The 19,673-nt window shown below is 38.1% G+C and overlaps 1 protein-coding gene across 14 annotated transcripts in view; it reads left to right on the top strand.

Annotated features, from left to right (window-relative positions):
- LOC112468202 (zwei Ig domain protein zig-8-like) overlaps positions 1-19,673 on the top strand; it is a 59,945-nt gene that overhangs the window by 31,050 nt on the left and 9,222 nt on the right. For all 14 annotated transcript variants that reach the window (XM_025037276.1, XM_025037285.1, XM_025037283.1 and 11 more), the window contains 2 exons: positions 1,725-1,900; positions 5,011-5,221. In XM_025037276.1, the coding sequence (XP_024893044.1) occupies positions 1,725-1,900; positions 5,011-5,221 (387 nt within the window). The remainder of the gene's footprint in view (positions 1-1,724; positions 1,901-5,010; positions 5,222-19,673) is intronic.

The following is a 19,673-nucleotide window of genomic DNA, read 5'->3' as shown; positions in this document are numbered from 1 at the left end:
TTCTATAGCATCCCGAAATGACAAGAGGAGTACTAATAATTTAACTAGTTGCTAAACCTCGGCTTTTGCCAGGCAACTTAGGGATGGAAGAGGTTAATTTGCGAGTTTCATAGGACCCTCTCTCTCTTGAGGGTTCGCCAAGCTTATTACAGTAAATAGCTTAGGTGAGGGTGCCCCGTTCGGCCTCTCTTGTTCAGTTGGGCCTTTCATCTCGCAAAACTCATCTCATTCTCTCCCTCCCTTTTAGTGTACGACCTGAAGGATACAGACCGTTGGAATCGTTATCACTTTATCAAAGTCGGGCGCGGTGCTCGCGCCGACAGGAGAAAGACCGTGCTTTCGACCGACCGTATCGTTTATTAACGGTTTAACAGCTTCGCGCAACGTATATTGCATTAAAGTACGAGACACCGCGCCGATTAAACTGTTGCTGTGCCGACGAAAAAAGATCGTTCCGTCGCACGCGAACGAAAAATGCTTGTTTCTACGGCATATTTAAAGCGTATCGCGGTAATGGGATAGGGACACGACGAAAAATGGTTTGGAAATAAACTCTTGGAAATAATTCTATAGCGTCGTTCTCTCTCCTTCCAATAAATTCGTTGAACAAGGACTGTCTTCACATAGTTTCTTAATTTGACATCTTACTTATGTCCAATTGCACAATTGTAAGTTTCTACATATAACTATATAGAAAGATAAAAGTCCAGTTAAATATAGTTGATCGGCTTAATATATCCTTAATTAGATCGCTTTATATTTTAGTACAATATAAATTGTGATACAATCAAATTGAGCCAATATAATCAAGAGACACGGTAGTGTCTCGCGCCAAGTACACGCGAAGCGAGACCGACCCTTTTACGCGAACGCACGAGTTGCGAGTACCCGAGATTTTGAAATGTCAATAATAAAAACTAACATCAGACAGTACAATGTCGGTAGTTTCTCGATAATTTGCATATCATGGATTATCGGAGCGCGAAATCTCGGGTGTGAAGTCTTATCGAGCTGAAGTCAGCTAGAATCCACTTTAAGGCACAAATCCAGACGTTTTCTATCGGTACGAGCAGCAGTTCGCAATACTATCGAACTATTTCCATCGGGGAAGATTGTGGTTTGAATGGTAATCACCCGACGCAGCAAGTCACTAAAGTCTTCCATGCAAATAGACATGACTTCGCTTTTCCGCCACGCACGTATGAGTCACATCGCGCTCTCACGATCCGCGAAACACGGGAGATATAGTCATCCGGACGAAATTGCATTTGCCGCAGTGCGAGGCAGGATATACGTATACGACCTATTCGACGATACGTACTTTCGAAGCCTGCACGAGGCCGTTCGCATAGATCTGATGTGCCGATGGCTACGTCTCGTCGTGTTTCTCCATTTAAAATTACCGAGATAAACGGTCGAGTGCACGCACTCCTTGCAGTGCTCAATAATAATCAGTTTTCTTCTTTATCGTTTGGCAGGTCATGTATTCCGCGAAATAACGATCGATGTTGTGGAAAAAATTTAGACAAAATATCTTTAACAGTCTTATTTATAATATTCGAGTACGCAATAAATACGACATGCTACTATTAACTAATTGTTTTAGCTAATTGAGGAATGTAATCGCGTGATAATTATTCCTGTGTTCATCTTTTTTATATAAAATATGATAATTTTTCTATGTTTGTGAGAATGTCTTTTATTAACAGAGAAAATTGAAATAGTTTTTCCAGAGTGCACCGCGTATGAATCGCGTGTTCTCACGGCGGATACCTTTCAAGAGCGCACAACACCGGAAATTGATCCACACTTCGACACCACAGTGCCATCCAATATCATTGGTTTGGCAGGAGATACTGTTCAACTGGCGTGCAGGGTGAAGAATCTCGGAAACAGAACGGTGAGTTTAAAATAGTTATATTTTACTGGCGTTAAAATTTTTATAACACTTATATATATTATATAAACGCAAATAATATGAAAAAATAAAATTAAATTTTATCGCTCGCCAATAATCGCAAAGTTGATTCGATAAATTGTATGTCACGTTAGAATTACTGGTTCGCTTATCGCAGAATTACGAGCAAATCTTAAGCCTTTACAAGTAGCAATTCAAATTTTCACACGGGGTATTGGCAGGAGAACACAACCACCGACAAGCCGCAAACATGCGAGATAGGCTTGCCCGAATAATGCACGAGATTCAGGAACGACGGAGCTGAGACACGCGGCGTCGACAACATTTTCGAAATGTTGCGTGAAACTGTAACTCTCTTGTTTGCGGGGATTGGTGAATTATATAGAATGAAAATGTAACGAATGTCGCAAACGGCAATGTTTACGTCGTAATTTGTCGGGGTGAAAAGCAGGAAGAGGGAATAGCGGAATATCTCTCGTAGATTAGCTATAGGAACGAAAATATCATACTATTATTCCAATTATGTAAATATCGTCGCCACTGTTGCAATATCGCGACCACCCCGAGATCTCAATCTCGACTCAGACTTCCATCTTCCATCATTGATTAAGTTAAATCGGTTCCGCTTGTACCGGGCCGTAAGACGAATTTTTTCGCCTCCGTAGTTAAATCAGTGTTTCGAGTAGGTCGGTAAATTAACTCGAAGGCGGACACGGCCCTCAGGGAATTTATCTTCCACTCTGGGACCTTCGGGCGTCCTCGATCTCTAGTATTAACGGTTCACGGCACTACTCGGGGATTATCGTAGCGGTTAAGTAGAAAAGGACGATCTTTGTCAGACTATGTCTTCATGCAGACTCCGGTCGGGAGGTCACAGTTTTAATCCCAGAGTCTCATCTCTATGCAAAGCTTGATCTTCGCATTTATGTCAGCCGCAGCTACGTATGTACCGTCTAATATGTTGCCGTTGACATCGTGCATTTACCTATAGTACATGCGATAGAAAAGTATAATATAAGCTTCAGTCACGGTAATTAACACTCTATTATTAAAACGGACACTAATGACAATGCGATATCATAATATCTCGTCACTATATATATGGGGGTATACACGAGTACGCATTAGTGTTGCGAGAGAATGTCAATGGAATTGCTCGGTTCGACGAAATTACGCACAGTCTCTGACTCGCGAGCGAGCGCTGGGATATGAAGAAGCCGAAAACGATGAAGTTACGTGAAAAAGTTGCGCCTCCCGGCGGATAAGAATAAGCGTCATTCTCGAAATGATATTAACTCTGAAAGTCGGTCCCGCGCGCATGCAAAAAGATTCGAGAAAGGAAGTGCAGCAATCGCCGTTATGGCAGTCACAGTGCGTTCTTGGGTTTTATCTCGCATATTTCTGCCGAAGCTGTGCACGAGCATGTTCTTTTTCTCTCTCGCGCGCATATCGTGAATTTTATTACGCGGAAAAAGTTTCCCCCGGAGTATACCGGGGTATAGGCGATGCCTTCTTTTTGCGAAAAGTATATTAACCGGCGACGCCGGCATATTCGAGCGGCAATCGCATTAGATCGACAATGGGGAGCTCTCTCTCTCGCAGTTTATATTTCCGATAATACTCAAGCGTACAAGTGCGCATCGTGAATTTTGCCTCGCAGTCGATCAACACCGCGATGATTTGTGCAATGTATTATGCACACATGCGCAACATATTACAGCGCAATGCGGAAAATAATATCGTGCCACCGTTTTCATAAAATAACAAAGCTAATTCCCCATCTCTATTCTACATTTAGAAAGGGAATAAAGAGATTCACTTGCACCACAGCTTACATTAATTAACTTTTATGAGAACAATCCTATGTGAAATACAAGATTTTCGCTTTGAATGCAGGCATTAAAATAAAGGTAGACGGATTATTAAATTAATCACTGTTGAATCGGTATACAATATCTGAGTTTACAGACATAAAGGTAATTAACTGAAATTATCTTCTTCCATTGTTATTTTTACATAAAGAAATTCTTGGGTATTCGGTGAAATGAGAATCAGTTAGTGATATTGTTTTCAGTTTAGCCATTGGTAAATATGTTATAGTAAGATACGATTTAATGAATACAATTCTTGCGAAATTGCATATGAATCATCAACGGGCAGAATTTAATGTAATCTGTTAAAGTAATCTAATAAAGTAGCAAAAATCATTCAAGTTATTAAAGCGCCAGGTTAGTCGTTACGACGTAATTTCCGACACGTGGGGAAATTGCACAGGTTACGAATGTTATAATAGTTCCGAATTATCGGTTGGATTCTGCTCTAATTAATAGCTTCAAGAACTTCTCAGCATCATTCAAACTTAGTGAATGTCACTTTATACAAAATTCAACCATGCTATTATCATATTGATGTAACGACATAATTTTAATATACTTTGTTCACAACACTCAGATATTTTAACACAATTTACTAAGGTAGTTTAACACAATTAAACAATATTTTATTAAATTATATTATTTTATTTGATTAATATATTTCGCGTCATGCGGGCCTATTCGTTTACATTTTCGTTTCCATAATTTTTAATAGAAGTTGAACAAATTTGCCGCGTCTATTCGCCCTATAAATAATTGCAGAGTATTACGGGAGTCGTCGTTGCACCGAGATTGTAGTCATACATCACGGAGTTATACAGCATTAAACAAAGACATGAAGTATTCCAGCTGCGGCGAATCTACTGCACTCGTAAATTTCTCGGGGCTAGGAAAAGGGAGAGTATAAAGTTTTATCGTCCAATCTTACGAGCAACAGGGCGCGAGGAGAGCGGTGATAGTTAGCAATACGCGCAGCTCGCGGTAACTCAAGATTTCTGCATTCAGATTGCAGAAACCGACATATTTTTGTCAGCCTGTTGTTAACCACGGATTTATAGTGAAAACACTCATACTACTGCAATTCGTCTTTTATTTAGTTTGTAATTATTGCTATAAAAGAATATAAGATACAATATTTGATTTTAAAAATAAATTATTTTTGTTGTTAATTATAGTAAAGTAAATAAGTCGATATTTGGTTGTTTGTTTCTCTCTTAGGTTTCATGGGTGAGACATCGTGACATTCACTTGCTGACAGTCGGCAGTTACACTTACACGAGCGATCAACGTTTCGAGGCGATGCACAAATATAATACAGAAGAATGGATTCTGAGAATACGATATCCGCAGCGAAAGGATTCTGGTATCTACGAGTGCCAAATATCCACGACTCCACCCATCGGTCATCCTGTTCGTCTCACTATAGTTGGTAAGTCGTAATTGTTGCATAGAAAACGTCAGGACGAGCGATAATTTTAGCTTTAATAGAGATGCATGAGAATTTGCATCGTAATTCAGCGGTTATCCGTTCTATCACGGTGAATACAGCGATTCATTTATTGCCAGAGTAAATTTTAAATGATGTTTCGTTTACATGAAATTGCTAGTCATATTAAATATTTCTCGTGATGAACGTTGATTAAATATTGACCATATCAGACATTGCAACAGTAAAAAATTCCATGGATAAAGAAAGATTATTAACTTATCTTTGATATTTCTCCTTTATTCGCGGAGAAAATTGAATTTAATTTGCTTTAAATAATTTGTGAGATTGATATTCTTGTTCTCGTTAAACGGCCAAAATTTCCTTATTAAATAAAACGATTCAGAAGATCTAATTATACGATTAGAAATATCCTTATAAAGATTTGGAAGAGTTAAAGAAATTAAATTATTTAACTTATATATTATCGATAAAGATTTATTTAACCACAAATAGTCATCTAAATGTCACAATTTAATCGGAAATCCACGTTTAATTTTACGCATACAGTCTTAAAATTTATCGCGATTCATCCAACACATCGTCACGATCGCTACGAGTTTTCAACGAGATTCTCAACTACGATTGAATAATTCAAGATGCGTGTAAGTTGGGAGATGGGGGAGACGCAGAATATTCTCGTAACTTTTCCCTTAAAACTTTGTTTAGTCATTTTAAGTATTGAGTAGGGGTAAAAGACCTTTTGCGAAAGTTATAACCTAGTAGGTCTCGTGGGAATCGCCAGACAATCGAAAGAGTTATGAATCAATGCGAGAAAGTTACTTCGAGAAAAAATTATACGCGTTGTAGCAAGCGAATGTGAACATTGTCCTCAAGTCTATAAGGTCGAGAAATACTCTGTGTGACATACGGGAAAAGCGAAACTTCCGCAATTTACAACAGAATGGATGTACGTTTAAAGATACACATAAATTTTGAGAGAAACATTTTTCTATTAAGGTAGGTACGCAAATCAGAAAAGTAGTTACGCGAAATAATTTCTTGAACAAAATCTTTATTAAAAAAAAAATTAGAAATACCAAAGTTTATATCCTACGGTTAAAATGCGATCTATAGGTATATACGATCTATAATATAAATAAGTACCATCGATTCGAACCAATGAAGAAATAATCAAGGTGCGCCTCGCATGAGCAAATCAACCATAGATGTTTCCTCTGACATTTGTATACATATATTTTCTCGATGGATATCGATCAAATCTTTTGAAATTTTCGGTCAACAGAGAGAGAGAGAGAGAGAGAGAGAGAGAGAGAGAATATCCCTTCTTCAATTTATTAAATCCCGAGTTAGAGAAAGTTTATCGCAATTGGTCTTTAAGGGATAATTTTGTTAGAAACAAGCGGGCATTCTGCGAACACGAATTACGAGCATGGCCAATTATCGCGAAGTTAATGAAGCCAAGAAAAGAAAGAAGAATCGACAGCTATACTGTGCCAATCTCCTCTCTTCTTGTTTCTATGTCATTCATCACGGTGTCTCATTCTTCATCTTACTTCTAGTTTCTTCTCTCTTCTTCTGCCAGTTCAACCCTGCCATTTTTTTTTCATCAAATTCCATATGTCTCTCAATTTCTTTCTGAAAGAAGTATTATTTCCAACTTTCTCTGATTTTTCTTCGATGATATCTTGTGATTTAATGTAGCGGTAATGATAACGTGTCAATCATGTCATATACAGAATATCGAAATTAAGAATTAAACGAGAACAGATAAATTTTTCATTTCTATTTATATAATGCTTATATATAATATGATTTATATAATTAATATAATATGTTTATATTATATTTTATATAACTAGACACCACAGACGCGCGCTTCGCGCGCGCTATTTAGCTTTGACATTATGCTATTACACTATTAACTTCTTGATACACACAACTGTCAAAATATCCCACACAGCAAAATATATCTGAAAAAGAGAATTAATTTCAGAAATCGAGAATTTAAAAAGAATTCTTCTTTTCTTCTTGTTATTTGGGTTGTATATAACGTATCTGCTTTTAAATCGGATATAGATATCCGATATATATGCAGAATCAGATATCATATCTGAGATAAAATTATCATGGCTTTTTATAATCTCGGAGATGTCTCTGAGATATTCTCATAATATCTCGACAAGTGTTGATGCACAATCAGATATTCTATTATTTAGATATGGTGATATATTTTGCTGTATGGGTAGTTATTATAATTTTTTATTCATAAATAAGAGTTCTGTTGTACATAATTACTGAATACAAAATACGTCCTTTATAAGAAACCAATATTACCCACGGTATGTAATTATTTTATCTGCTGCAAGTAATTACGTGTATCATTTATGAATTAGTACTTATATTGTTTTAACGTTTTTTAAATATAAAAATTCAGTTTGTTAAGTAACACAGACTTTATTTATAAATTGACCCAATACTTTAGAAATATATAAACACATAAATTAAATTTTACATTTGTATATTATAAATTTCTTTAGCAAACAATATGTAAGAAATTCTCACACACATACAAATACACATTGTGACTATCGTGTATAAAAAATTTTATATTTTAAAATTTAATTTCAAATGCATATATCAATCTAGATAAAAGATGTGGAATAAATTATTAACTATTTATTAATTAATAATTATTTATTAATCATAAGTATCTGTTAATACAATTAGTGCTACAAAAATGCTAATGTCTTCTATAGATTTTTTATTCTATGACTGCGTATATGCTTATACAATTGTTATAGACTACTATACTTTTTGTGCATAAACTAATAACATTTTATATTTATCTAATGTAAGTTCCTGATTATTATATATTGATTTATAGTTAATTTTTCTTTTTAGAAATTCACATGTAAGTGTATTCTTGTATTCTTTTACCAGATCTTGTGGCATGTCTTCAAGAAATGTTAAGAGGGATATTATCAAGTCTGTTAAAAAAATATACGTATGATTATCAAAAAAATTAACGCATATATAATTTATAATAATATTAAGGTTACATTATAATTTTAATAAATAAAATAGCGAAAAGGAAATTCTTTAAACTATTAATAATTTTATAACGTAAAATTATTACTTCTTGCATATTTTTAATATAACTTACTCAAAAACTGTCTCGATTTTTCTTCAGAATAGCTCGCCTCCCGAAGACTGCAATGGTGAATTGTAAATCCGACACTTTGAAGTAATTCTTTTAAGTCTTTGCGAGGATTATTTGAATCATAAAATGGAAAAATGTTTTTCATCGTATCCTATATAAACATAAAAATAATAATTTACAATTTACAGTGCCAAAATTACAAAGTAATAAAACGTGTAATAAAAATGAATAATGAGAAAGCAAATCAAATATTAATTAAAATTTAATAATATATATACCGGTATATATTGTGCAAAGCGGATGTCCTGTTCCAAAATCCTGAGAACTTCAAACACATCCTGAGATTGTACTATGTACAAAAGTATCGTTCCATTGGGTCGTAGCATTTGATATATATTTTTAAAGGCTTGTCTGTTAAATAAAACAAATAAATGTAATTAATTTTTTTAAAACACATACTTTTATTAAAATATTTGTCAATAGCATATTTTTAAAATGCATTTTTATATAAAACAGGTGATATATTCATATATTTTGCACTTTTATGTGTATTGCTTGTTTTTCAAATTATGCTATTATGTTATCATATATTATAGAAATATGTGTGTGAAGAAATATTATGAACAATAAAGACGTCAAAATGTAAAATAATATTGTGTGCATAAATTTAAAACATTTGTTTTATTCAAAAAGTGAAGCACACATGCACAATATGTTTGCAAGAAAAAATTACTTTACACTGTTTAAAAAGTTTAATGATAAGGCTTATTTATCAATAAGGGTTAAAATACATTTTAGTTTTAATTATATTTTATATAATATCTTAGTTACCGAATGTCATTGCACCATTGCAAAGTGTGTAAGGAAAATATATGATTAAATTCAGAAATATATTTCTCAGGCAGATTTTTAGTTTGAATATCCAATACTTCGAAGTATAGCCGGTTTTCGTCGTTAAATGTTTTATTCGCATATTTGATCATGCTCTCCGAAATATCCGTACCTTCACGAAACGCGAAATCAGAGAATTAAATAATTACTTATAATGTTGATTTGTTATTACATTTCTATAATTCTTCTATTATTATTCTCTTACCAATTATTTGTGCATTTGAGCCAAGGCTTGGTAACAAAAAGTCTTTTGTTATATCTCCAGGACCACAACCAACGTCCATACATTTTCCACGTACATCCTTCAAATTTTCACTAAACTCATCGAGTATAGACAATATATAACACTTTCGTGCTTCGTCAGATGTCATGTAGCCTTTTGGACTTCCCATCTTTGACTTTCCCCACTTCAGCACTGTCGTTCTAATGTGCAATGTGGTGCGGTGATATCTGAGCAACACTTCACTTATATACTTTATGGTATCAAGTGGGGATTGCTAGTAGATATTCTATCTACAACAGGTTTAATATCAGAAACCTTTGATCAGAAACTTACATGAGATATCAGAAATTAACATTAAATAGGAATAAAATTATAATATTAATATTGACTTAAAATTCCCGAAAACTGAAAACATTCTGTTAAATCTCTTCTTAGTAAAAAGAAAATCTCTGTAGGGAATGGCCACAGGAAGGAATGTCAGTAGGAGAATGTTTGTATCAAATGCCACTTTATTCAATCGAACGATTATTACAACGCGGAAATACCCTTATGTCTCGCGGGTGGACTCCTCGGCTCAGAATTTTTACGGACGTCTTTCTATTCGGCTGGCTGAAAGGACTCTGCCCCTCTCGGCGATCAGCGTCCTTATATCTATTCACGAACTCGGTTCGTTCGACTTTGAATTTGTCAACAGTGACTACAGCTTGTCGAAATAAACACGACCGCGTCATCAACGGTCCGCACGTCGCCCGTTACCAACGTCTCTGAAAATCGCTTACATTTCTCTGAGTTTTCTCCTTCAGAGAGGTATCAATCCTGCAATTTTCGTTCCATTAGGTTCGAGAGAAAGATGTCTAAAGATAATTTCAGAATAGACAGAAGTGAATGTCCAATTATTCACACTTGTTCTCGCTCGCGTGAATGCATAGGTGTTATAGGTACCTACAGAATAGGCATGCAATATATGTATACAGCGACAGGATATTCCGAAGCGGGGGATAAATTGCGTCCGAGCAATTGATCGACGTGATGATAGAACTCCCTCTCCATCTTCGTCCATTTAATAAAGACGCTGAACGGAGGCGACGCGAAGCGGATCGAAAAACAATAGTCGACCTTTCAGCGGCATTCTTGGCACGCGATGCCCGTGAAATTGTGACGACAAATTGAGCCTTCTCAGGAACGAAAGATTCTTCCCCAATGTTGCGCCCTTTCGTCGTTTCACCTTCCATCGCGATCCGCATCGGCTGCCTGAAAAGGGAACGATCTCGCCTCAATTTTCGTAGACTTCTTTCAAGCGCTTCTTCGTCTTTCTTTTCCCTCTTCCGGACCTCGTCTCTACTTCTCACTGTCGCGATTGATGCCGTCGCTTACATCTGACTTGAAGACTCGATTTTTTAACGATTCGTCGTTTACTGTGAGAAGCGATGTGTAAAGATCGTCGAAATCTGCGAATACCTTACGGAAAATTCAAGGAAATTCCAGAGCAGTGCTTACATCGATATTACGCGGTCGATATCGTGTCTGTTATTTTCTCGTAAAACAATAGAATCATGGTCTCGCAAATTTCTTTCATCAGTTTGCATATTATTCTTTCGTTAATAACAAAAATCTTTCTTTGCTTTAATATTAAAAAAAAATAAAAGATAATATTTTGTTATTCTGTTTGTATTATTCTTTAAAATTGTTTTTAAAAATATATTGAAAAATCGACATTTAAAAATTGAAACAATCCAGTTTTTAATTGAAATTCTTCTTAATTGTACGAGGAGCAAACGGCACTTATTCACTTTGATGATCTCTTTAATCCAACGCGTATTCGCTTTCGTCATTTTTGTTATCGCTCGCGTAACGATCGGTACGCTGGAAAAGCTCTGTCATCTATCTGTATAGCGGCAGAAAATGATTCGTAACAAATGCGCGCATCGTGCCATTTGCTGATGTTATGACCAAAAAGTTGTCTTTGTTACCAGCCACCTTTTTTCGCGGTAATATTCCTTTTATCTTGAGTTCGTTCGCCACTCCTCTTTATCTTCTTCTCCATCTTCCACTTCATTTCATTACCATCTAGGAGAGCAATAAAGCACATGAAAGTTTTATCTTCTCATTTGCTTCTTTCTCCTTTTTCTCTCCATTTTTTCTTCCAGATTCGCCGGCGTTTGATAACCAAACACAGACGCCCGACACGAAGTACCGGAGGCTCTCGTTAAAACAGCTTAAATAATTCATTGGATCCATAAATGAGTTATTTACAACTGAATCCGGTCTAGTTCTCATTAAGCTGTTGTCAAGTATCGGCTCAAACGGATCGCGATGTTCATTTCACGAAAGAAGAGAAACGGGTATCGCACTGTTCGCAATTTGCTCTCATTACCTCGATTGAATGGTCGTCAACTTACGGCGAGTGCCGTCGGCAGTCGAATGAATCATTTGCATCGAAAACCACCGCGACGTTTGTCTACCGTCGACACATTTTGGCCCGGAACGCGATCGTTTCCATTCTCTTTCGCATTGGCAAGTGTTCTCAATCGCTCTTACTCGATTGGGAAAACCAAATCGTATCGTACAATAATTTGAGTTTGAACAACGAGCGAAGAATCATCATTAACGTATTAATCAATTATTTATAAAAACGCAATATGTACTACGTTTCCTCTTTTATAATTTAATTTATTCTACAGAAGCATTTTCCTAGCCGCAGCCACAGCCATTCTCACAAAAGTCACACACCACATCGTAAAGTCTGCATTTAATTCTTTCTCCCGTTGCGGAGTCTGAATTTAATTAAAGACACTGTTTTTTTGCAATGAGCTCAACCCACTGCCGCACATTTTTGAGCTCTCGTTACTCTAGAAAGGAAAATAACTCAAATGAATAGACGAAGATACATAGACGTGAGAAGAAACGCGAAGCGGAATCAATTGCTGTCGAGAGCGGAATCGAAATAACATTGAGAGATACGATACTCCTTCAAAATTTCCGCAATAGCGAAATTTCGAAAATTTCACGAAACAATTCTTCGCGAACGGATATATCGATCGCCGTCCCCGATTTCGATTGTTATCCAAGTTTCGATGTTGTGTCCTTTCTCCCTCGGCACCGGTAAAGCAATATATAGCCTTTTCACCCGTGAATCAATTTCGCGGCCGTCACGTACTCGGTCAAGTCGTTTCTCATTGACGTTAGCGGTAGTAAGAGAAAAAGAAATCTCGAAAGAGGAGAGTCGGCGGAAGTGAAGGGAGGGGCATCGCGAGACGGATGGGCAGTTCGTAGTTTCGTTTGTCGCAAACGTGTGTGGAAAGTTAAACTGCAGTGCACATGCAGCATAACGAATTTACGTTACCTCCAGCGTGCGGAAGTTCCTTAACCATTACCGAGTGGCCCGGCTAGCCGGGACATTAGGCAGCTAATTAGCGTTCACTAATTAGTTTTCGCACGGATGCCCAAACTAATGTCCCTTCGGCCGAAGCCGCGCACTATCGCGACGCGATAACATCGCAAAAATAGAAAGAAAATATTATATTATCGTTAAATAGATGCATATATGTATATAGTATAAGTCAACCGATAAAAATATAATATGGTATCTATCGCATTATAAATTTATGACAAAAAATATATTGAACATATTCAGGATAACAAATGTGCAGCGCTAAATTAATCAAGGATAGCGATACTTTGTTACGCGGAATTTGGAACATTGGCCGAGTACGCTCACGTTGGTGGGATGAAAAATTAAGCGTATTAAACTCATTATCGTCGTAATTCCAGCAAGTGGTATTAATAACTGTAACGCGTAATAATAATCGAGTATATTTCTCTACTAAGTTCCCGCCCGTATAACCACCGGATTCTCGGACGGCGAGAGACCGTCGTCGCTCGTTCGTGCATTTATCGCGAGGTAAGTGCTAGAAATTGCGCGTGGGCTCTTTGAAAATTAAAGAGGCACCCGCGAATCCATTAAACGCAAATTTATCCGCCACGTCCATTAAGAGACGCGATTACCAAGATTATCATGAAGCGCTGTCGCGTGAAACTTGGTATACAGAATTAAATGCAGTTATACCCTCGCACCGTGCCGTAGCGCGTTCGTATATATTTCTGACGAGCGGTACGCGTCTCGGACGAAGAAAACTCGTTAACGAAAAAGACGATCAAACGGCCAACCGCGTTGGGCAAGCTGAGTAAGATCCATTAATTGGTATCACTCACGCCAATAATAAACGCGAGCGGTTTACCCGCGGCTTAAACGAACGTTCGTACATAACATCTTGTCAAGTATTCAATTTGATAAGCGAGCACTCGGTTTAGTTTAGTGCGTCTCAGAAACTTCGTTCCGCTACCCACTAGCGAATTAATGCCATCCACGCCGCTCGGCAATGCAAATATGGCCGGTACCTTGCCCGTGACGTAGTGTATTCAATTTGTCAGAGTTTTGGGGACGTTCTGGCAGTGTTCGCGTAGCGCCGCTCGTGGGTCAAACTACTGCTAGAAATCCTTCGTGCACACAGGCCCTAAGGTAGAACCTTGTGCAAATCATACGACGGGATTAGGAAGTGAAATACATGAGTGGATGGTTCCTAGGGAAAACTGGATCAAGATAATCCTACGGAGATCTATATATTCGGACATTGCGCGGAGAATGGATGGCGATCGCGAGTGTATCAATTGTCTATATGTTTTGAAACACATGCCTTGAAATTGCGGACAGCAGACGTTTCCAAAATTTAATAGATAGCATTGGGTAATACGCGAACGCTAGTGCAGCGCGGGAATACAATACTTATGTTGAATTTCTGGATCGATGTTGTTGCATCTTAATTAGTTCTGTACAATGCGTGATTATATACGTTATTTGAGATGAGACAGAATTCATATTTTTCGAAACATTCTGTAAGAATAGTCGCTCCGTTTTCCTTTCAACGGGATAGTCGTCAGCTTTGTGCTCGTTTGTACTACTTTGCTTGTTTGCCAGCGTTTTCGCGGTTTATCCCCGATAAAAGATATAAATTTTGCTCGGAATATTGTCTTCGTATACATACGGCTTACCGCGAGATGCGCGTACGATTTATCTCAATTTCGCCGTTGGGAAACGCGAGCGCATCGATTGGCGCGCGTAACGTAATTTTTGTCACGACAGTAAAGTCATGTTTATTGAATTTTTGCGGTTTACGTTACTTCCATCGGTGTCAAACTTTAACGCTTTAATCCTGGATGCTGCAGCGCTTCGCACGCGGACACTCCATGCCGCGCGATTGAAAGCGCTTTAGCGTTTTGCTGGGAGCCGCGATTTCGCTATACTTTCTCATAAATATTAATAAGGGGCTTGACAGGCTGCCAGGCACAAATTTTGCGATGGAATACCCGCGTAGTTAAATATACGTTACAGAAAAGGACGTTATAATGCAAAACGTCATAGTTACGTTTCATTATCGATTAAACCCGCGTTAGAGCGTGATTAACGTCAATAAATATTTTGTTCCGGTTAGAATTTCAAATGAGCGGCAGCTTGTCGCGTTAATGCATGTTTAAGTGGTAATTAATGCGCAATGAAAAATACGCTCCTTCCTACGCTGTGTATAACGTTATAAAATATTCACCGTGGTTTCACAGGGTTAAAAGAATCGTTATGAACCGCTGCGCGCCGCGCCGGGTCGTATCGCGCACACATCGAACACGATGTCGGTCGTATTTCGCTCCCGCAAAAATAGCACAGTGCACTTAAACAGCGGGCCGTAATTACAACGCCTTGCTGGTAAGAGCCGAGGCCCAAGTATTGTTATCACGATGATCCGGGGTCGGCGTGTACTTTGTAATTACACGCCCCTCGGCACGAGCTCCTCGCCGGCCGAGAGTGCGGCCGGCCTATAGTCATTGAAATTAAAGGTTTCGCATTTTCAGCGGCGCCTCGTTAATTCGTCACGATGACGGTTTCGTGCCGCATATTACTAATAAATCGCCCGGCGCGGGGTTACACGTCGCGCTTTCGCGAAGTCGAATCGACAACGGCGACGACGTGTGTGATTGCGAAATAAAGGTGGGCACGGGGTCGGGGAAGAATCAGCCGCGATTTAATTGCTCGTGCATCGCGGTATCGGCATTCGCGTCGCCGACCGCCTGAATATCACTCTTTTTTTTCCGATCCGCAAGTTCGAAACTAATTAAAAGTTGACTGCTAGTGATTTCGTCGACCGTAGTAATTTTTCGCGCCGATTTGCACTTACTTTCGTGACTAATCCTGCATTTTTTTTCCTCATCATTACGCAACGTAATCATAGCCCAGCTTGTTTTCCCGAGTCAATTTCGTTAACTCAGATTTCGCCTTTATCAGACAGTTAGATTCAATCACCGAGTTAGTTCTCGTAATTTCTCACGATGTTCACTTCCAGACTCTTTAGAGGCCACAGTCAGAATTGCCGATAATGACAGCTTTTAACAACACAGTGGGGTGAGATAGGGAAATTCTCCAGTCGTTACGTATGTATACATGTATAGATAGAGACCAATTTCCAGGAAACATTGTTTAATCTTGTTTCCGGCATTTCTATGTCTCAAACATTCAGATACGGATTCAGCAAGAGAATGTTATACGCGGGGCCGGGAAAATGGAGGTGAATATTCGCAATAAAAATAGTTAACTGTCTATAAGAAATAGACACGAATGAGTGATACACTTACTAAAAAGCAAAATTATTTCTGAAACTGCAGGTAACGAAAGTAACTGGTTAGTTCATAGAAATGGGTTGTACTTTTCATATAAAGTCTTAATACAGAAAAAAATTAACATATTCTTAGAATATTATTTTCGATTTTTCTTATGCCAAGTTTTTATTTGCTGCAATACGCTTTGTCGTACTTTGCAGAGATTTTGTCTTTTTTTAAAACGTAAAACTGTATATATGACTATGACCTAATTTACAGACTTTAATATTTTAAGTGTGAAGTTGTTTAAAAATTATTCTAATGTCTTTATCGCGAAATGTTCTATTCGACATTTTTATGAAATATCGAATTTTTAACTCTTGAGATGTCGTACCGCTGGAACAATACAAGCTTACGATGAGCGAGAAGAATCGAAGATATATGTTACCTTTATATCGGTATAAAACCGGAGCACAGTTTTCTGGAACAGTTTAATCTGATCTTCGATAATTCTTCCATATATTCGTTACGTTAATGCATACAGTTTTACGTCTTAAAAAAAGACAAACTTAAACAAATCTTTGCAAAGTACGTCCAATCTCTTGACATAAAAATAGTCGAAAATAATATTCTAAGAATATGTTAATTTTTTCTGTATTAAAACTTTAAATATACTCGCTGTATAGCTGCAAGCGAAACGATACAATTCGATATCAATTTTTCAAGAACCTTTATATATTATGATAAAATAAGCGGTTGAATCTATAAATCGTAAATCGCATCCGTGCGGGGGAAAATTCATCTCCACGTAATAACGGCGTTGAACTATTTCGAATATCCCGAGGAGGGAAATATATCATATAGCCCGAAAACTATTTCGCAGCGATGTGCGACCGCGCTATGATGGGGCCCATAACACTTCTATTCTAACGGCAACGTAATCTCTATACTCTGACAATGGTTATTTTTTACTCCGATATCCGTTACTTGATTTCGCTGGAAAAACTGGATCATTTCTTTATCGAAGGAGAAAAATCTTATTTAATACTGAGATGAATTTAATAAGACAATTCAGTTAACTTTGATTATATACATTTAAAAAACAATTATCATTATTTATATATATTTAGAAAGATTTAAGTATCTTTTAAAATAGAAACATCTAGTCAATTAAACGTTTAAGAGTTAGAAGATTGTTTAATTCATCTAGCGGTTAAATCAATTCTGATTACAGTTTCTTGAGGACCGATAAAATAAATTCGACACAATCCCCAATAACGAGCTTTTAACAGGTCGTGTCGGTTATCTTTACGCGTATAACGAGGCGATTCCTAGGAAAGCATTGCTTAATCCAGTTTCGATAATCCTCTCATCGTCGCTCGTATACCGTCGACGGGTAGACGTTTCCTAGAAAATCGAGCAGGATTAACAGTTGCGGACGGAGATGGTGCCGTACGGCCGAAATAAAGTTTCGTTAGCTCAATATGGCGCCGAATGATTTCCGATCCTGGCCGGTGGCCAAGCTCCTTCCGGTCGGTTTAGCTGAAATAAAGGATGTCATATTGAGAATTTGAAGAAAGTAATGCCCGGCCGGCCATGCCGGACACCATTGTAAGCCGCGCGCGGATTGCCGAAGTCTCTCTTTCTCTCTCTCTCTCTCTCTCTCTCTCTCTCTTTCTGCCCACGGCCTGGAAAATGCTATTTTGCAGGATTATCGCGGACGATAAAACCGGTACGTTCACGGTGGGGTATAACGCTTCCCGGGTTTGTTAGCTGATCGCGGTTTCAAAATAACCGCGAGCTTTTATCGAACATTTCCGTCGGGATTGTTTTCGCGGTTGAAGGGGACGAAGTACCGCGAAACATATCGCTCGATTCAGTTCCACTGCTCGTTTGGTTTTGCTCGAGCAAATTGCCGATAAAGACATCCGTAAAAAGACCCGTTTATGGACACTACGCCGCACAAATGCGATTTCTGAAGCCGCGTGTCTCTTTATTCAGCGAATATGTGTCCAATAGAAGTTTTTCTTCATAAAATTGAGCTGTTGCACTAAAAATAAAAATCAGGATCGTGATTTTAAATTCTGTCTTAACAAACTGTATTAGTATCGGCAAGTAAACTAATGGAACTGAAGGATAAAACGAAATCAAATTGTAATTTTTTTTTAGCAACTTTAAAGCGAATAAAATAGTTCGTTGAAGGAAAATCATTACTAAAACCTTATTTTGAAATGATATATTTTTTTCTCAAAGAGTGCAATGATCCACTAGAATTGCTCCATTCTCGCCACGAGATAACACGATCGTTCTCGAGTCGAATTGGCAGCTATACGAAAGTAATTAGAATTCCTAATTGTCGCAAGTACGCTTAAGTAAGTGCCAGTAACAACGCATTATTAGAGTATAGATACTCGAGCAGCTTTTCTCCGGGGGCCGAAACTTGGGGTAGGTACTCTAGCTAAGAATCTCGCCATTACCGTCGCCTTTTGTGTAAATGGCTCTTGTTCGGTAGTTCAGCCGTAGTTCCCTTATGGGCGTGGCGGAATCGCTTGCCACGAGGAGTATAGTAATGCAGGTGGGCATCCTGGTTCATGCTCGAGAACGCGTTCTGATCGCGTTAGTATCCAACGGCTAAGGCGGAAGTGCCGAGCTATCTCATCGCCGATAAGACATTAATCCGTAAAATATGTACGTGTTTAGGATAACGGCCGAGACGTCGACCGTTACGAATATTGAATAAGGATGCATACCCGTGTAACGATATGTACGTATCGAATGGCTCGATAACATATGTATGTCATGGAATCTGCATAAAGCTAACATACTACGACATTCTATTTTTTTCATAGCTGATTCGAAATAAAAACAGAGAGGAAAGAAAAGAAAAAAATAAAGAATTACATTCCGTTCTACTAAAAATATTGATATGATATAAAGGTAATACATACGCATAAAGGAAATATACAAAACGTTACTGTAGCAGTAATCTCCCGAGCGATTATTCACTTCACCGCGTTCGAACCGCGATATATTATTCCCTTATCGTCGTTTCACCCTTCCGTGAATGACGCGTCTATCAGCCGTGATGCTCTATGCGACATTCCGTCGGTCGCTGGCGTACTGGCGAGTGATGCACAATCAGTATGACACGACGTCGGATATGCACGCATGTCGTCTATACACGCACCAGAGTATACTGTATATCCTAGACGCGTGACGCGTGTATACCCAACACAGTAATTCGGTGTCCGTGCAGACGACCCCATCGATCGACGCATTCGGGCGCAATCAATTTCTATCGGCAATGGCGCGAATGGAAGATCATTATCGGCGCAGGAATTCCCGTGCACGGGCTGGCCCAATGGTAACTCTCGCTTCTGACGATATGGCGCGTAACGTATGGGGCCCATAGTTCGTGTTACTACGGTTGTTCGCTACCAGGCTTTCTCTCGCTTACTATTTTCTCTCTCTCTCTCTCTCTCTCTCTCTCTCTCTCTCTCTCTCTCTCTCTCTCT

The sequence above is a fragment of the Temnothorax curvispinosus genome, unplaced genomic scaffold (genome assembly GCF_003070985.1).
Source record: "Temnothorax curvispinosus isolate PA1 unplaced genomic scaffold, ASM307098v1 QBEX01018224.1, whole genome shotgun sequence".
Taxonomy (NCBI): domain Eukaryota; kingdom Metazoa; phylum Arthropoda; class Insecta; order Hymenoptera; family Formicidae; genus Temnothorax; species Temnothorax curvispinosus.
Note: the sequence above shows the minus strand (reverse complement) of the source record. Positions and strands in the feature narration are given on the sequence as shown.